General features: G+C 43.1%; 1 protein-coding gene across 1 annotated transcript in view; it reads left to right on the top strand.

The window, feature by feature from the left end:
* The window catches only part of CPXM2 (carboxypeptidase X, M14 family member 2), a 171949-nt gene that overhangs the window by 98299 nt on the left and 53783 nt on the right, over window positions 1-19867 (top strand). Inside the window, exons 7-10 of the mRNA XM_029080238.2 lie at window positions 2260-2348; window positions 5339-5462; window positions 10739-10935; window positions 11791-11970. Of these exons, the coding sequence (XP_028936071.1) occupies window positions 2260-2348; window positions 5339-5462; window positions 10739-10935; window positions 11791-11970 (590 nt within the window). The remainder of the gene's footprint in view (window positions 1-2259; window positions 2349-5338; window positions 5463-10738; window positions 10936-11790; window positions 11971-19867) is intronic.

Below are 19867 nucleotides of genomic sequence, written 5' to 3'. Positions count from 1 at the left end.
ATCCTGCTCTGGCCTGGAATGCCCTACCTGGTCATATCCAACAGAAAATAACTCTCCCCACCTTCAAAGCCACTTTGAAGGTACATCTCCTCCAAGAGGTCTTCCCTGACTCAGTCCTCTTTTCTTTTTCTTTAACTTCCTTCTGTGTCACCCTGACTTGCTCCCTTTATTTATCTTCCCTCACAGCCCCACAATACATATTTATATATCTGCAGTTTATCTATTTATATTAATGTCTGTGTTCCTCTCTAGACTGGAAACTCATTGTGGACAGGGAATATTTCTGTTCATTGTTATATTGTACTCTTCCAAGAGCTTAGTACAGTGTTTCCTCAAGTTCCCTACTGTCTTAAACACTTGGGGAGAAGGTCGGCATTTGCTAGCCTCACTGTACCTCCATGTCGTTTATTTCACCACCCCTCGCTCATGTCCTCTCTCTGGCTTGGAAAGCCTACTCTCCTCAAATCTGAAAGGCAATTGCTCTCCTGCCTTCAAAGCCTTATTGAAGGCATATCTCCTCCAAAAGGCATTACCTGTCTAAGCCGCCTTTTCCTTGTCTTTAACTCCCTTGTGTATCACCCTGACTTGCTATCTTTACTCATCTCCCCTCACAAACCCACAGCACTTATGTACATATTGTACCTTCACAATATCACCAAGAGCTGCCCTTTCCTCTCCATGTAAACAGCTACCTTGCTGGCACAAACTCTCATAATATCCCATCTGGATTATTGTGTCAGCCTCCTCTCTGATCCCCCATCCTCCTGTCTCTCCCCGCTCCAGTCTATTCTTCATTCCACTGCTCGGATCATCTTTCTACAGGAACCCTCTGGACATTTCACTCCCCTCCTCAAAAACCTCCAATGGTTGCCTATCAACCTTTACATGAAACAAAAACTTCTCACTCTTGGCTTCAAAGTTCTCCATCATCTAGCCCCCTCCTACCTTACCTGCCTTCTACAGCCCAGCCCATACACTCCACTCCTCTGCTGCTAACCTCCTCACCGTCCCTTGTCTCCTGCCCCACCGTTGACCCCTGGCCTATGTGCTATCACTGACCTGGAATGCTCTCCCTCCTCACATCAGCCAAACTAGCTCTCTTCCCCTCTTCAAAGCCCTACTGAGAGCTCATCCTACTGGCGCTCACCTCTTCCAAGAGGCCTTCCCAGACTGAGCCCTCCCTTTCCCTCTGCTCCTCCTCCCCTCCTCATTCCCCCTACTACCTCCCTCTGCACTTCCCCTTTCCCCTCCCCACAGCACTTGTGTATATTTGTATAAATTATATATTTATTTTATTAATGATGTGTATATATCTATGATTCTATTTGTCTTGATGATATTGATGCCAGACTACTTGTTTTATTTTATTTTGTTGTCTCTCTCCCCCGTTTAGATTGTGAGCTTGTTGTTGGGCAGGGATTTTCTCTATCTGTTGCCAAATTGTTCATTCCAAGCACTTGGTACAGTGTTATGCACATAGTAAGTGCTCAATAAATATGAATGATTGAATGAATGAATATCATAATTTATTCATTTATATTAATGTTTGTCTCCCCCCTAGACTGTAAGCTTGTTGTGAGCAAGGAATATATCTGTTTATTGTTATACTGTACTCTCCCAAGCACTTGGTACAGTGCTCTGCACACAGTAAGGGCTCAATAAATATGAATGAATGAATGAACTTGGGGGAGCTCTGTACACTAGAGTTGATAGAGCCCCCTGTGGGACAGGGACTGTATCTGATCCTATTATCTTGTGCCTGACCATTGCTTAAGACAGTGCTCAAAAGTGCTTAATGAATGCCGTAAAAATTATTCTCCCCATGCCTGATGTTGTTAGAGAAGCTGCAAACGCCAAGTGGAAAAGGAGCACAGGCCTTGGAGTCAGAGGACCTGGATCCTAATTAGAATCTGGCACTTGTCTGCTGTGTGACTTTGGGCAAGTCATTGAACTTCTCTGTACCTCAGTTCCCTCATCTGCAAAATGGGGATTCAGGATCTGTTCTCCCTGCCTCGTTAGACAATGAGAGCCATGTGAGGCCTGATCATCTCGTATCTATCCCAGCACTTAGTACAGCTTGACACATAATAAGTAAATACCACTACTATAATTCATTCAGATCTCTCCCTCCTGCTGTCTTGGGCAACAGCTCCCTCCACACTGTGCTTAACAAATGCTATCATTATTAAATCCTATTCCATGTTTGGAATATTACTAATATCTAACTGATCACTTTTATTTCTTTATTTCTTTCCTTAGATCCCAATAATTACTATCACAGAAGGAATGAAATGACAACTACAGATGATCTGGATTTTAAACATCATAATTACAGAGAAATGAGACAGGTAGGCTGTAAGCACTGGAATTTATTTCAAGAATGAGTGGAAGTACATGATGACTGTAAGCTTATTATGGGCTGGAAATGTGTCTCTTACTTCTGTTGTATTGTACTCTCCCAAGCACTTGCTGTGCCCATAGTAAGCTCTCAGTAAATACCATTGATTGATTGATCAAGGGCTAGTTAATATATTTTTGTTTGAACTTATAATTACAGTCATTACAACTGAATGGTGTTAGTGTTGATGATGCAATATTGAGTGCAGTTAAAAAGTTGGATTGAATAGTTTGCCATATTGGACAATTTTCACTCTCTTCATGGTCATGAAACCCTACCAAGCTTTCCAAATGCATTTTTTTCCTCTTGGGAAAGTTCTAATTTGAAAGCCATTAAACCTAGTTTTCACTAAGATAGCATCAGGATATTCCTATGCTCTTCAAATGTGCAAGATCAAGAACCAGTATCTTTTGAAAAAGGAAAAACAATTTGTCTGGGAATTTGCAAGGCTAGGGTAAGTATGTCCAGATTGTGGTAGTTCCATTATTCCCATGTTTCTTCTAAATCAAGATGAATTGTTTCTTTGCCTCACCAACTCAGCACTGCATCTGGCTCTAAAAGACAAAGACTTGCTCTAAAGTCAATAAGTCAATAGTATTTTTTGAGCAATTACTTAGTTTCACATTTCCTTTTGCCTCTAGGACATCTCCATCTGGGTGTTACATTTACACCTCAAATTTAACATGTATAAAACAGAACTCCTTATCTTCCCATCCAAACCTTGTCCTCCCTATTACTTTCCCATCACCACCATCCTCCCTGTCACTCAAGTCCATAAACTAGGCATTATCCTTGACTAATCTCTCTCATTCAACCTAAATATTCAGTCTGTCACAAAATCCTGTTGGTTCTAACTTTCCAATATTGCTAAAATCTGCCCTTTCCTCTAAATCTGCTAACATGCTGATTCAAGCACTCACCATTTGCCACCTTGACTACTGCATCAGCCTCTTCAGTCCATACTTCAGTCTGCTGCCCAGATCATTTTTCTGAAAAATGTTCAGTCCATATCTTCCAATTCTTCAAAAACCTCCAGTGGTTACTGGTCCACCCCTGCATTGAAGATAAATTTCTCACCCTCTGTTTTAAGACAATCAACTCTTTCCCTCCTAGTAACCTCAGTGATTTCCTTCCACAACCCACCCTGCACACTCCATTCCTCTAACACCAACCTAACTTTTCTGTACCTTAATCCCATTCATCCCACCACTGACTCCTCATCCATGTTCTCACTTGAGCCTGGAACGCTCTTGCCATTCTCATCTGACAGTCCATCCCTCTTCCCTCCATCCAGGACTGTGCCTTATCCACTAGGCCATGCTGAGCAGGAATCATGCCTACCAACTCTGTTGAATTATATTTTCTGAAGTACTTAGTACAGTACTCCACACACAATTGATCTATTAATTGCAAAGCACTGTACTGAGTATCTATGACAACACAGTAGAGTTAGTAGACGTGATCCCTGCCCTCAAGAGTTTACAGTCTGGGGGAGGAGGAGGGAGCAGATACTAAAAGTAAGTTACAGTAATGAGGCATCAATCATGGGGAAATATATGTATTTGTGCCATGGTGGGTGGTGTGAGTCCCCAAGTGCCTAGGTGACTCTAAGTCAATCAGTGGTATTATTAGTGTTTACTGTGTGCAGAGTATTGTACTAAGTATATGGGAAAGTACAGTACAATAGAATTGTAGACAAGCTCCCTGCCCTCTAGGAACTTAACAGTCTAGAGGTCCAGACAGACATTAAAATGAATTATGAATATATACATAAGTGCTGGGAGACTGAGGGTTTTGTGAACAGCAAAACAGGGTCCTAAAGGAGTTGGTAGTCTTTTCCAGTCCCCTTTCCCCTTTTTTTCTTCAGCTGTGACTTTGTTGAAAGCCAGAGACCATATTTTATTCTCACGAAGCAGCATGGCACAGTGGAAAGGGCACGGGCTTTGGAGTCAGGGCTCATGAGTTCGAATGCCAGGTCTGCCACTTGTCAGCTGTGTGATTGTGGGCAAGTCACTTAACTTCTCTGTGCCTCAGTTCCCTCGTCTGTAAAATGGGGATTAAGACTGTGAGCCCCACGTGGGACAACCTGATTCCCCTGTGTTTACCCCAGCGCTTAGAACAGTGCTCTGCACATAGTAAGCGCTTAACAAATACCAACATTATTATTATTATTATTATTATTGTTTTCCAGTGCTTTAGTTCAGTGCTCTGCCTATAGTCAGTGCTATGGCATAGTGGATAGAACGCGGGCCTGGGAGTCAGAAGGTCATGGGTTCTAATTCTAGCTCAGCCATTCATCTATGTGACCTTGGACAAGTTACTTCACCTCTCTGTGCCTCAGTTACCTCATCTGTAAAATGGGGATTGAGACAGTGAGTCCCACATGGGACAGGGACTGTGTCCAACCTGATTTGCTTGTACCTATCCCAGCACTTAGTACAGTGCCTGACAAATAGTAAGCATTTAACAACTACCATTATTGAACCCTAGTACATTTATTAGTACTACTATTTGGAATGGAGCCAAATGCAGCTTGCACCTTAACTGGGAGTATGCCATCACAATTTGCTCAGACTTGCCACAAAAGTAATTTTTATGAAATTATTTGGGAAGTGTAGGAAGTTATTTTTTAATTAATTAAACAGAAGAAAAAAGTAAAAAATCAGAATTTTTTAGAACATTTTGGGTTTGGTGGTGCATTAAGAAACCATATAGAAAATCTCATTGCCTGCTAATGAGAAACTCTTATTCAAGGTCTCCCCGTCCAAGTCTCACCTTTTCTAGGAAATACACTTCAAGACTTGCCTTCTTACCGTTGCCCAGAAGCAAAAGAGTGGAAATATATTCATGACTCATGGATAGTTGGAAATAAGGAGAACAACTGGCTCGTTGAAAGTTGAAGTATTACCATTTAGATGTATATCTTGTTTTGTTTTTCAGATGATGAAGGTGGTGAATGAAATGTGCCCCAATATCACAAGAATTTACAATATTGGAAAAAGCCATCAAGGACTGAAATTGTATGCTGTTGAAATCTCTGACAACCCAGGAGAACATGAAATTGGTTAGGTTTATGAATTAATGAAATATTTATTCAACTTTATTCAATTCTGTAACATGTAAAGCACAGTGTAATAAGGAAGGTCAATCAATCTACCAGTAGTCCTTACTGAATAAGATTTTGTGAGGTCTTTAAAGCTGTGCAAAGTTGAGATTTGGCAGATTTGACATAGAAGGGAACTCTGGGCAGGGGGAAGCTGTGGGCAAGGGGCATGAAGTGACAAAGAGTAAGAGTAAGAAAGTTTTGACTTATAGCAGACTGCCTTCCACTCACTAGCCACCGCCCAATCTAGGAATGGAATGGGTATGCCTCTGATTGACTCTCCCTCCCATACCCAAGACTGGTAGAGTACTAGAAACTCTTGGGTACAGTACTGAGAGGGTAGTTCTATTTTCACTTAATGTTAATAATAATGCCTGTGGTATTAAAGCACTTACTGTATGCCAGACACTATATTAAGTGCTAGGGTAGATACAAGCTAATCAGGTTGGGAATTCATTCAATAGTATTTATTGAGCGCTTACTATGTGCAGAGCACTGTACTAAGCGCTTGGAATGAACAAGTCGGCAACAGATAGATACAGTCCCTGCCGTTTGATGGGCTTACAGTCTAATCAGGGGAGACGGACAGACAAGAACAATGGCAATAAATAGACTCAAGGGGAAGAACATCTCGTAAAAACAATGGCAACTAAATAGAATCAAGGAGATGTACATTTCATTAACAAAATAAATAGGGTAATGAAAATATATACAGTTGAGCAGATGAGTACAGTGCTGAGGGGATGGGAAGGGAGAGGGGGAGGAGCAGAGGGAAATGGGGGGAAAAGAGGGTTAAGCTACAGAGAGGTGAAGGGGGGTGGTAGAGGGAGTAGAGGGAGAAGAGGAGCTCAGTCTGGGAAGGCCTCTTGGAGGAGGTGAGTTTTAAGTAGGGTTTGGAAGAGGGGAAGAGAATGAGTTTGGTGGAGGTGAGGAGGGAGGGCGTTCCAGGACCGCGGGAGGACGTGGCCCAGGGGTCGACGGCGGGATAGGCGAGACCGAGGGACGGTGAGGAGGTGGGCGGCAGAGGAGCGGAGCGTGCGGGGTGGGCGGTAGAAAGAGAGAAGGGAGGAGAGGTAGGAAGTGGCAAGGTGGGAAGAGTCTATATGCCGCATGGGACTCATATTCTTAATTCCCATTTAACAAATGAAGTAACTAAGGCACAGAGAAGTGAAGTGACATGCCCAAGGTTACACAGCAGACAAACAGCAGACCTGGGATTAGAACCTAGGCCTTTTTGACTCCCAGGCCCATGGTCTATCCACTCAGCCATGCTGGGAAACTTAAGAGAAATGCCCCTTCCTCCAAACAAGCTCTTACCATGTAACAGGGGAATGAGTTTCTTTGGTTTGATTTAGCTGACTGTGAATTGAATACATTGCCAAAAGATGCTCAACCATTCCATATCAAACTCCAAAAGCATGATGTATTGTTTTGTTTCATATTTATAGTAATTGTGCTAGTAATCAATCAATGGTATTTGAGAACTCACCATGTGCAGAGCATGGTATCAAGCATAGAAGCAGCCTAAGTGTAGTGGAAAGAGCTTGGGCTCTACAGAAAGATTCTTTGCTCAGCTTTTTGACATGCTTCCCTTGGATAGCTTGTCTCTGTGTTTGCGGAGTATGTTACAAACCTAATCCCCTACTAATTCCTATTTCTACACCTTCTGCTACTACTTCAGCACACCCATGACATGCAAACACCCATGGAAGCACTTATGTGCATATCCCTAAACATTTTTTCCCCACACCTATAATTTATTTTGGTGCTTGTCAACCCCTCAGCCATTTCACCTAATATTCTCAAACTCTAAGTTGTAGCTCTTTCCCCAGCCTTAGTCACCGTCTGGTGAGACTCAATCATTCATTTAGTGAACACTTACTGATTGCAGAATACTGTTCTAAATACTTGGGATAATTCACTTCAGTTAGTATATACGATCCCTTCCCATAAGGAGCTTGTAATTCAGTTGAGGAGACAGACAATAAAAGAAACTACAAGAAGGGGAAGCCGTAAAGTGAGTAAGCTTTCCCTAGACTGTAAGTTTATTGTGGACAGGAAGAATGTCCAACAACTCTGTCATATTGTACTCTCCCAAGCGCTTAGTACAGTGCTCTGCACACAGTAAGTGGTCAATAAATGTGATTGGTTGATATGTAAGTGCTGTGGGAGTGGGGAGAGTATCAAAGTGCTGTGGGGGATGAACAAAAGTGACTCAGGAGAATAGCGTGGGGAGATGCCAGGTCATTCAGGGAAGGCTTCCTGGAGGAGATATAATTTTAGTAAGGCTTTGAAGATGGGGAGAGTGATGGTCTGTTGGATATGATAACGAAGGGAGTTCCAGGCAGGTGAGAGGGCATAAGCAAGGGGTCGATGGTGAGAGACGAAATCAAGGCACAGTAACTAGGTAGGTGTTAAATGGAGTGAAGTGTGCAGGCTGGGTTGTAATGAGAAATGAGGAAGGATAGGTAGGAAAGAGAGAGTTGATTGAGAGTTTTACAGGCAATGGTGAGGGTGTAGAGATGGATGAGCAACCATGGAAGGTTTTTGGTGGGGAGATATGCACAGAACATTTTTTTAGAAAAATGATCTGGGCAGCAGAGTGAAGAATGCACTGGAGAGGGAAAAGGCCGGAGGAAGGGAGGTAAAAGAGGAGTAAGTAATAGTAGTAGTCAAGGCAGAATTTGATAAGTGCTTGGGCTGATATGGTAGCTATTTAGATGGAGGGGAAGAGGGGATTTTAGAGAGATTGTGAAGGTAGAATCAACAGGATTTTACTGACAGACCTAATATGCAGGTTAAATAAGAGAGATGAAAAGTAGTGTAGTTTAGTGCAAAGAGCACGGGCTTGGGAGTCAGAGGTCGTGGGTTCTAACTCCCGCCCCTCCGCTATGTGACTGTGTGACTTTGGTCAAGTCACTTTACTTCTCTGTGCCTCAGTTACCTCATATGTAAAATGGGGATTAAGACTGTGAGCTCCACGTGGGATAACTTGATTACTGTGTATCTACACCAGTGTTTAGAACAGTGCTTGACACATAGTAAGTGCTTAACAAATACCGTCATTGTCATTATTATTATTGAGTTGAAGATAATGCCAAGGATGGAGGCTTGTGAAGACATCCCAGCAGTATCTCAAGAGGAGATCTCCTGCATCGTCTTAAATTATACCCCTTCTACTATACCTTAGATTCCACTCTTGGCTCTTCCCTTCTTCCCTCCCCCGATTGCCATCTTCAACCTCTCTCTCTCCAATGGTTCTTTCCCCTTCTCTTTCAAACATGCCCATGTATCGCCTATTTTTTTTTTCAAAACTCTCCTTTAACCTCACTGCACTCTCCAGTTACCACCTCATCTCCTTTTACCCCATCTCCTTTCCACATATTCTTCATGTTCATATTCCTCAGATGAGTTGTTGGCACCCACATCCTCACCTCTGTTTCTCTCCTTGACTCTTTGTTATGTGGATTCTGTCCTTTCCACTCCACAGAAACTGCTTTGAGGTCACCAATAACTACTTTCTTGCCAAATCCCAGAGCCTCTGCTCTGTTCCAATCCTCCTCCACCTCTCAGCTACCTTCAACACTGTGGACCACCCCCTCCTTCTGGAAACATTATGTCAACTTGGCTTTACTGCTGTCCTCTCCTGGTCCTCCTCCTATCTCTGGACACTCCTCAGTTTCTTTCTCTGCCTCCTTCTCTGCCTTCTACTCCCTAACTGTAGGGCCCCTCAAGGCTCAGTTCTTGGTCCTTTCTCTTATTCTCAACTTACATCCACACCCTTGGAGGGCTTATTCGCTCCTTGTCTTCAACTACCATCTATATGGGAATGACTCCCCAAATCTACCTTTCCTGCCTCCTCCACTCTCCTGCCCCTTAAACATTTGGACACTGTTCCCACTCCTAGCCCCAAAGCATGTCAATCAAACACTTGTATTTTGGGGGTGCTCACTGTGTGCAGAGCACTTTACCGAGTGCTTGGGAGAATACAGTATCGGAGAGTTGGTAGACATGTTCTCTGTCCAGAAGGAGTACATAGCTTTATAGTCTGCTGCTTCCCTTACCTGTGATTGATCTTAATATCTGTCTCTGTGACTAAATTGCAATTTCCTGGAGAAGAGGGATCCTGTCTACCAGTTGTGTACCAGAGAAGCAGCGTGGCGCAGTGGAAAGAGCACGGGCTTTGGAGTCAGGGCTTGTGAGTTCGAATCCCAGCTCTGCCGCTTGTCGGCTGTGTGACTGTGGGCAAGTCACTTAACTTCTCTGTGCCTCAGTTCCCTCATCTGTAAAATGGGGATGAAGACTGTGAGCCCCACATGGAACAACCTGATTCCCCTGTGTCTACCCCAGCGCTTAGAACAGTGCTCTGCACATAGTAAGCGCTTAACAAATACCAACATTATTATTATTATTATTATTGTATTATATTGTACTCTCCTAAGCACCAAGTCCAGTGCTCTGCAAACAGTAAGCATTCAATAAATACCTTGATTGACTGAATTAAATTTGATCATCCAAGTAGGTCTCTGGGTTGGCCCATCATTTTTAATGCAGAAATTTTCAGGATAATGTTTTTGACATATTTATAACCATATTATATTATATATTATATTTGACTTATAAAAGCTGAAATATTTTATTTCTATTTAGATGTACTTACACCCTGAATGGGAAACAAAATGGAATTTAAATATTACTAAATGGGAATGAATGATTTCTTTAATGGAGTAGCTCAACTGCAATTTTCTGAGGGTCACAGTCAGGTGGATAGCATCGAAGAGGGCCATTAGTGTATTTAATTGGCATACTTTGGGATCCCTACACAGTCTACCTAAAGACATTATTTAAGTTAAAGTTTTATTTTTGTTTTCCCAAAGATTTTCCTTTTTTGATGCTCTTTCCCTTCCACTTAATTAATCAAAAGTGGTCAGTAACATAGATTTTATATAGCAAGAGTGTATCTCTGAGAGTAGGGGGCCCAGAACTAAAATGGCCTCAAGACTTCTTAGACCATAAATAAAACACAAAATCCTCCAAGAACATGGGTTGGATATTCCTGGAAAAACTGGGTTAATTTGCACTTACATAGATGGAGTAGAATCTCCATCAATTTAGCAAAAATGTTTTTAGATCTAACAGTGATCTGACAGGTTATATAACATAATATGATATAATAATGTAAATGACTTTGGGTGTGAATATATATACATTTTTTTCTTCTTTTCCCTTCGATAAAGGTGAGCCAGAATTTCGATACATAGCCGGGGCTCATGGGAACGAGGTGCTTGGACGGGAGCTACTGCTTTTGCTTATGCAGTTTCTCTGCCAGGAGTATATGGCTGGGAACCCTCGGCTTGTGCGCCTCATTGAGAACACTAGAATCCATCTCCTCCCCTCAGTCAACCCAGATGGTTATGAGAAAGCTTATGAAGTGGTAATGTCAATTTTGTGTCTTGACTTAGTCACCCTGAAAATATGAGTCACCCTTGTTTACAGAATTAGCCAGTTATATTATCCCCTGAGTCTGTGGTAGAATTCTAATTTGTGCCCTCTTGAATGTGACAGCGGCACATCCCTTGGCACCTATTCTGGATTGTTCCTTCTAATTCGTGGCCTCCCCTGCTGCCAGAAGAGTAGCTTCCCTGTACCATGTAGGAAGATGACATAGTAACAACAGTATGGTTTGTTCATCCAATTTAGCCCTCTAGTGGGTTGTTCTGCCCCAATATGGGCAAGTGGGAATTTTTGTATGAAGTCAATCTATCCCTGGATGCAGGATAATGTAGTTTGCTACATTACAAAGGCCTTTAAAAATGCTGAGCCCCAGGATGTCTTTGAAGTAACAGTGTCTTCATCATAGTGAAGAAAGTTTAAAACGAGCAAGCAAACCTCTTCATGTCACTTAAAAAAAAAAAAAACAATAGCCAATTTGTTTCATGAGATTGTAGAACATTTTTCTAGGTCTCTGGAGGAAGGGAGAGTTGATTATTGGTAGTTGTGGGATTAATAGTGGTCATCATCTAGATTTGTGTAATTAGAAATGTGTGTATGCAGCTCAATTGGAAGCTTTTTAGAACCATAAATATATGAAGCTATTTGGTCACATCAAAGATTCAGAGAAAAAGACCAATGTTCTAATAAATATGTCAATGAGTTACCAAAATTTAAGAGATAATAGAGTGAGCATGATCTTATTATCATAAAAAAATTATATTTCCAAAAAAAGAAAAGTAAAGGAAAAAAGAGATACTTCCTAAAAAATATTTCCTTTTTTGATGTTGCCCCATAGGGATCAGAATTAGGAGGCTGGTCTCTGGGACGATGGACCCATGATGGAATCGATCTCAACAATAATTTCCCTGATTTAAATACTCTGCTTTGGGAATCTGAAGATCAGCGGGACAATTCCAGAAAGGTCCCCAATCATCATATTCCAATACCAGAATGGTATTTGTCTGAAAATGCTACGGTCAGTAAAAAATGGTGGAATATTTTAAAATCACTGCGTAATCATTTCAAGGAGCATGTGCAATCATTCTACATGAAGAAAGAAGTGCTAAGAAAATGTGTCCATGAAATTTTGATCTTTTTGAGACGATAAGGAAAAAAAGTAGAAAATACTGGGCAATCCCCAAATGGCATTTTTCAGACTTCTCTGACCTGCTTAGTTTATTTATTGCCTATCTATTTTGTGCTTTATGACAAAATGCAAAATCCTGTCTTTTAATGTTTTTTCATCCTTATTAATAGTATTAAAACTGGGGGACCAACTCTGTGGTTAGGCACTGAGGAGCCATAGCCATCAACTTTACCCTTGCATCATTCTTGTCTGGACACCCTTGCCAGGCTTCCTCCCAACCCCTCACAAACCCTCTGGATTATAGCAATCTACATCTTCAAAATGCTCTTAAAGCCCCACCTCCTCCAGGAAGCCTTTCCCACTTAATACCCTAATTTTGAGGGTCGGATACAAATGTCAGGTTTCTGTTGCTGTCTCCCAAGTGCTTTGTACAGTGTTCGGGAAAAATGAATGAATTTTGTACTCCTCCATTTGTTAAGTACAACGCTTTGCACTCACTTGGTGCTTAATAAGTCTCATTGATTGAGTAACTAGCCTGCCCCTTCCCTTGAAGCCATACAGGCTGTGATTTCATCACATCCCACAGCAGATGACATCATTGGGCAGCAGAAAGAGAAAACTCCCCAGAAGTGTCCAGGACCTCTTCCCTGCTTCCCCCTCTCCATGCCCCCACCCCCCCAGCCCCCTCCCAAACAGATTACTCCAGGGTCCCAAATGGGAAGGCCTGCCTAATCCTTGTGGACATCAAGGCTCTTACAGCATGCCCAGTCTTCCTGCAGCCATTTCCATTTTCTCTGGGTCTCTGGCTAGACTGAGTCAGTGGAAGTTGAGGGAACTTCACTGGGGTTGACCATGTCCAGCTTGCAGAAGAGGTGAATGGGGATGCTGGCCACCCACTTGCGGGCCTTGCGGGTGGAGGTGTAGAACCAACAAGCCAGTTCTCAGTCCCATTTAGACCAGTAATCCAGCTGGGGTCTCCCTGCCTATCCAGGGACTGTCTCTTAATTTCTGACTCAGGGAACAAGTGAACAGTTTCTTTCCTTGCTCACTTTTGCTTGTATTTTCCCTAAGTAAAAGCTTTATAGATGCTTCTTGAGATTACAGCTGGTGAAGTCTCCTGTGCCAAAAGAGGAGGTGGTGCCAGCAGGCACAGTCCCAGATAGCACTGCTTTAAGTCCCAGTCCCTCTGGTTGGATGGGAGCAGCCAATGTGTGGGATCCATTATTTTCTTCCCCAATTTTGCCATTCCCTTTTCCTCCCATTATCCTACCAGCCAGCATCCTGTGCCCATCACCCTGCAGCATCTTTCTACACTTCCAAGTCCTTCCACTTACCTGTGGGCCACTTGTCTGGTCAGTCATATGTGAGATTGATCCCAGAAACAGGCCAGAACTACAGCAGGGGTTGGGGTAATGGCATGAGGAGAGTGATGGCAAAGGGAAAGCATGCTGTAACTGGCCAGGTGTTAGAGCAGCCTTAGGCATGAGTTTGGATGTGAGCCACAGTGCAGCCGCAACTGCAGTTTGGGTGGCTGGGAGCCACATTATGGGGTACTCAGGTTCCTGTTATCTCTGGGGATCCTCTCTGCTAGCTACCACGTAAATCCAACCCTGGTGCCAAGCCTCACTATCCTGTTGTTGACCATCCTCGATGTCCTCTCATGCAACACCAAGAATATCTGCAGATGTTGTTTATGGCATCCATGAATACTGGCCACTCAGCCTCCAGATCCATTCTGTGGGAAATTTATTCGTTCAGTTGTATTTATTGAGCACTTACTATGTGCAGAGCAGTGTACTAAGTGCTTGGAAAGTACAGTTCAGCAATAAAGAGAGACAATCCCTGACCACAACAAGTAAACAGGCATCAATGGCATCAATATAAATAATTAGAATTATAGATCTATGCACATCAAAACAATGTAAATAAATTGTTGTTGTTGTCTTATGCTGTCGAGTCATATCCGACCCATGGACACATCTTTCCCAGAACGCCCCCACCTCCATCTGCAATCGTTCTGATAGTGTATCCATAGAATATTCTTGGTAAAAAAAACAGGAAGCGGTTTACCATTGCCTCTTTCTATGCAGTAAACCTGAGTCTCCACCCTCGACTCTCTCCCATACTGCTGCTGCTCAGTACAGGTGAGTTTTGACTTGTAGCTGATTGTCTTGCATACGCTAGCCACTGCCCAAGCTAGTAATGGAATGCATATGCCTCTGCTTGACTCTCTCTCCCATAGCCAAGACTGGCAGAGTACTGAAAACTCTCCAGGTGCAACTCTGAGAGGAGAGAAATAAATAGAATTATAGATATTTACATATATACACAAGGGCTGTGGGGTGGGAGGCAGGGTAGAGCAAAGGGGGTGAGTTGGGGTGTTGGGGAGAGGAGGAGGAAGCTGAGGAAAAGAGCTTAGTCTGGGAAGTCCTCTTGGAGGAGGTGAGCCTTCAGTAGGGCTTTGAAGGGGGGAAGTGTGATTCCAGGCCAGAGGTAGGACATGGGCTAGGGGTCAATGGCAGGATAGGAGAGAATGAGACACAGTGAGAAAGTTAGCACACAGGAGTGGAGTGTGTGGGCTGGGCTGTAGAAGGAGAGGAGGTGAGGTACGAGGGGGCAAGGTGATGGAGAGCTTTGAAGCTAATAGTGAGGGTTTTTGCGTGATATGGCGGTTGACAGGCAGCCACTGGAGATTTTTGAGGAGGAAGGGTAATATGCCTGGAATGTTTCTGTAGAAAGATAATCTGGGCAGCAGAGTGAAGTATAGACTGCAGTGGAGAAAAACAGGAGGTTGGGAGATCAGAAAGGATGCTGATGCAGTAATCCAAGTGGGATAGGATGAGTGATTTGGAAAGATAAGATAAATCACAAAACTCATGCTTTTTGCAGTATTTGTAGCTAGAGATAAAACTCATACACTGAGCTTCTTGTGGGGTGGCTTGGAATGACAATGCGTCATTGGTGCAAGCTATGTTTACATTCTGCTGGACATAAGAAGGTGTTCAGACAGTATAACATTCTGTCCAACATGGCATCTTGCAGTAATATAGTCCATTCAGTACCAGTTACTGGAGCAGAATGAACTCTGTGAGGTTTTCTGTTTTGCTGCCTGCTGAAACACAGTGTTTGAGACAACCAACTGGTTATATGTGCAACTGTTCAGAAGAAGAGTGCTGTTTGTGTTTGCTGTTCATAAACCCTGCCCACTTAATAACATTGGACCAGGCCTTGAAATTGTGACCAACTCTACCATTAAAGTCACCTAGAAAAATGAGCTTACTGAAGGCCCCTGCTGTAGCTTGATCTTTTATGATTGATGTCCTTGGAGCTAAGAGCAGGAAAAATATACCCCATTGGTTTGTCATACACCTTAACCCTACTCTCCCTAACTTGCATGGGACCAGGAGCTAAGGGGAAGGCATTGGGCATCCTGGTTCCTTTTTTGTGTAACAACTCCCCACTCTTCACCCCCTCACATGTGAACCTAGCTAATGCCTGCCCTATGCCTCTTGGCTTAGGTATAGCATTCATTGAGCTTGGCTCTCTGCTCCAAAGAACAGATTACTGTGTAAGGACAAGCCCCTTGAAGAAGCATGGCCTAGTGGAAAGGCCTGGGCCTGGGAATTAGAGGCCCTGGGTTCTAATCCTGGCTCTGCCACTTGTCTTCTGTGTGACCTTGGGCAAGTCACTTAACTTCTCTGTGCCTCAGTTCCTTCATCTGTAAAATGGGGATTAAGAATGTGAGATCCACGTGGGATATGGACTGTGTCCAACCTGATTACCTTGTGCCAACTCCAGTGCTTAGTACAGTGCCTGGCACATAATAAGCGCTTAACAAATACTTTAAAAAAAAAGCCCTGAGGACTTGGTAATCTAAATAAGGGGTTTATCTTAATTATGACCCTAGTTCCCACTCTGCTTTGCAGGAAATATGAGGTTAACTGCAGACTCTCTCTTGGACATGCCGTATCTATCAATTTTCTGACCCAGGTTATGACAGTCCAGAGAGTTGTCATGAAGCGTTGTCATGAAACATTCTTCCCATCTATGACAGCCGTGGGCCAGTGGATAGAACACAAGTCTGGGAGTCAGAAGGTCATGAGTTTTAATGTTAGCTCCTATGCTTGCCTGTTGTGTGACCTTGGGCAAGTCATTTTACTTCTCTGTGCCTCAGTTACCTCACCTGTAAACTAGGGATTTAGACTGTGAGCCCCACATGGGACATGGACTGTGTTTAACCCAGTTTAGTTGTATCCGCTCCAACACTTAGTTCAGTGCCTGGCACATAAGAAGTGCTTTACAAGTACCACAATTATTATTATTATTTTTATTATGACCTTGGTGGCACTGCCTAAGTCCTCATAGGAGTTCCCCTTGTCATCATCAGAATGAGTCACAGTTGATGAGTATCAAGTGATAACAATAGCATAGTGTGACTGCAATAGAGTTAGGCTTAGTAATATGCAATGACCGTTAATTCCTCTCAATCATTTAATCAGTCAATGGTATTTAATGAGCACTTGCTGTTTGCAGAGCACTGTAATTAAGCTCCTGAGAAAAGTACAATAGAACAGAGTTGGTAGACTCAATCCCTGTCCACAGGACTTTACAGTCTACAGGGGAAGACAGACATTAAAATAGATTAGGGATAGGCTAAATAATAGAGTATAACAATATTGATTTATGTATTGTGCTGCCAGGATGAGTGTTGAGATGCTTCGGGTGTACATAGCCAAGTTCATAGTGGATGCAGATGGGAGGGTGGATAGGGGAAATAAAGGGGTTAGTCTGGGAAGGCCTCTTGGAGGACGTGATTTTAAGAGGTTTTTGGAGGTGGGGAGATTGAAGGAATGTCAATTATGGATTCCAGGCCCAAGGGAATCAATGGTAGGCTAGATGAGCTTTAGGTACAGAGAGTAGATTGGTGTTAGAAGTGGAGTGTGCAAGTTGGGTTGTAGTAGATCAACAAGATTGAGTAGGAAGAAGAAAGTTGATTGAGTGCCTTAAAGGCGATGGTAGGAAGTTTTTACTTGATGTGGAGGTGGATGGGCAATCATTAGAGGTTTTTGAGGAGTGGGGAGAAATGGGGTGAATGTTCTTGAATAAAAGTGAACCAGGCAGCAGAGTGAAGTATGGACTGGAGAGCAAAGTGATATAATGCACGGAGGTCAGCAAGGAGGCTGCTGCAGTAGTCCAGCTGGGAAGTAATGAGGGCTTGTATCAATGTGGTAGCAGTCTGGATGAAGAGGAAGGGCCAGATTGTAGAGATGTTGTGACGGTACTACCAACAAGATTTTGTGCTGGACTGAATGTGTGGACTGAATGAGAGAGATTAATCAGTTATATTTATTGAGTGCTTATTGTGTGCAAAGCACTAAACTAAGTGTTTGGGAAAGTAGAGTATAACAACAAAGAAACACATTTTTTGCCCAGAGGAGAGGATGATAAGATTTCAAGCTTGTGAGTTAGGGAGGACAGTGGTGCTGACTACAGTGGTAGAAAATTCAAAGGGAGAAATGATTTAGGTGGGAAGATTAGGAGGTATGTTTCTGACATGTTACATTTGTGGTTTTGGTGGTACATAGAAACAGCATAGCCTAGTGGATAGAGTATGAGCCTGGGGCTCAGAAGGATCTGTATTCTAATCCTGGCTCCACTACTTGTCTGCTTTGTGACCTTGAGGAAGTTCCTTTAACCTTTCTATGCCTCAGCTACCTATCTGTAAAATGGGAATTAAAACTGTCAGACATGGACTGTGTCCAACCTGATTAGCTTGTATCTACCCCAGTGTTTAATTCAGTGCCTGGTAAATAGTAAGTGCTTATAAGAGAAAGAGTACAGCGCACAGAGCCTGTGGGCAACTCACTTCATTTCTCAGTGCCTAAGTTTTTTCATCTGTAAAATGGGATTTGAGACTGTGAGTCCCACTTGGGACAGGGGCTGTCTCCAACCTGATTTTGTTGTATCCACCCCAGTGCTTAGTACAGTGCCTGGCACATAGTAAGTGCTTAACAAATACTACAGTGATTATTAGTAAGCACTTAATTAATACCATTTAAAAAATCCAGGTAGACTTGTGCCCTAAAATCAGGAAGAAATGTGAAACTGTAGAGAAGGAGAGTGGTCAGGGCTGGAGAGGTAGACTTGAGAATCACCCAAATAGAAATGACAGCTGAAGCCATGAAAGTGCATGAATTCTCCAAAGGATTGGTTGTATATTGAGAAAAGAAAGGACCCAGAACTGAATCCTGAAACACTCCCACTGTTAGTGGGAGGTAGAGGAGAAGCCTGTGAAAGAGACTGGGAAGAAGTGGTCAGAACAATAGAAGGAGGACCAGGAGAGGACAATGTTGGCAAAACAAAGTTTAGACAAGATTTCCAGGAGAAGGGGATGGTCCACAGTGTGAAGGCAACAGAAAGGTAAAGAATTGCCTTTCACCATATTACATCAGTATAGTGGCCGATTGGATTTAGCAAAAAGATCATTGGTGACTTTAAAGAGAGAGGGCTGTTTCTGTGGAGTGGAGGTGGTGGAAGCCGGTATGCAGGAGGTCAAGGAGAGAGTTGGGAGAGAGGAAATAGAAACAGTGAGTGCAGCCAACTCATTCAAGGAGTTTGGGGGGGAATGGTATGTGGGAGATGAGGGATACCTGGAGAGTACCATGGGATCAAGGGAGGGTTATCTTAGGATAGGGGATAAATTGTCTTGAGTGAGAGCAATGGGGAAGGCTATTGTAAAGTGAGCAGTTCAAGATGACAGTCAAGGAGGGAAGCGCTTAGTACAGTGGTCTGCACATAGTAAGTGCTCAGTAAATACAATTGAATGAATGAATGAATGAGGGAAGATGGAAGGGGACGTTTCATTGATTCAATCATATTTATTGAGCACTTACTATGTGCAAAGCACTATACTAAGCATTTGTGTTCATTCAGTTGTATATATTGAGTGCTTACTGTGTGCAGAGCACTGTACTAAGCACTTGGGAGACTACACTATAACAATAAACAGACACATTCCTTGCCAGCAGGGAGACAGACATCAATACAAGTAAATTACAGATGTGTACGTAAATGCTGTGGGGCTGGGATAGGGAAGGAACAAAGTGAGCAAGTCAGAGCTATGCCGAAGGGAGTGGGAGAAGAGGAAAACGGGGGGGGGGGCGTGGCTTAATCTGGGAAGGTCTCTTGGAGGAGATGTACCTTCAATAAGGCTTTGAAGCGTGGAAGAGTAATTGTCAGATATGAGGAGAGAGGACATTCCAGACCAGAGGCAAGACAGGGGCTAATGTTGGCGGCAATGATAAGGGATGGCATAAGAAACACAGGTGGAGGGGGTAGAATTGGAGAGGAGGTGGGGGATCTCCTCAGGATGGGAGAGTCAAAAAGGGGCTGGAGGAGGAAGGGACAGTGGTAGTGTTGTCTACAGTGATAGGAAACAAAGGGGGAGGATAGGATTTGGGTGAGAAGATGAGTAGTCCTGCTTTGCACATGTCAAGTTGGAAATGTCAGTGTGACATCCAAATAGAGATACCCTTTGTCAGGAGGAAGTGCAAGACTACAGAGAAGGAGAGAGGTCATACTGCTAACATAGTGATATTGATGGCAATAATAAATATCCCAAGCCCAAGACATTTAAATAGCCCAAGACATTTCAGCTATCTTCCGGAGACACCTTATACCACTGAGTGCATAAGGACCTTAGATTGACACACAGAAAGCCGTCTAAAATGGAAAGACATGGTCATAGCTCTTAAATTTAAGGAAATCACAACCTTCAAACCCATCA

Source organism: Ornithorhynchus anatinus, chromosome 16 (assembly GCF_004115215.2).
Source record: "Ornithorhynchus anatinus isolate Pmale09 chromosome 16, mOrnAna1.pri.v4, whole genome shotgun sequence".
Taxonomy (NCBI): domain Eukaryota; kingdom Metazoa; phylum Chordata; class Mammalia; order Monotremata; family Ornithorhynchidae; genus Ornithorhynchus; species Ornithorhynchus anatinus.
This window is presented reverse-complemented; position numbering and strand designations above follow the sequence as displayed.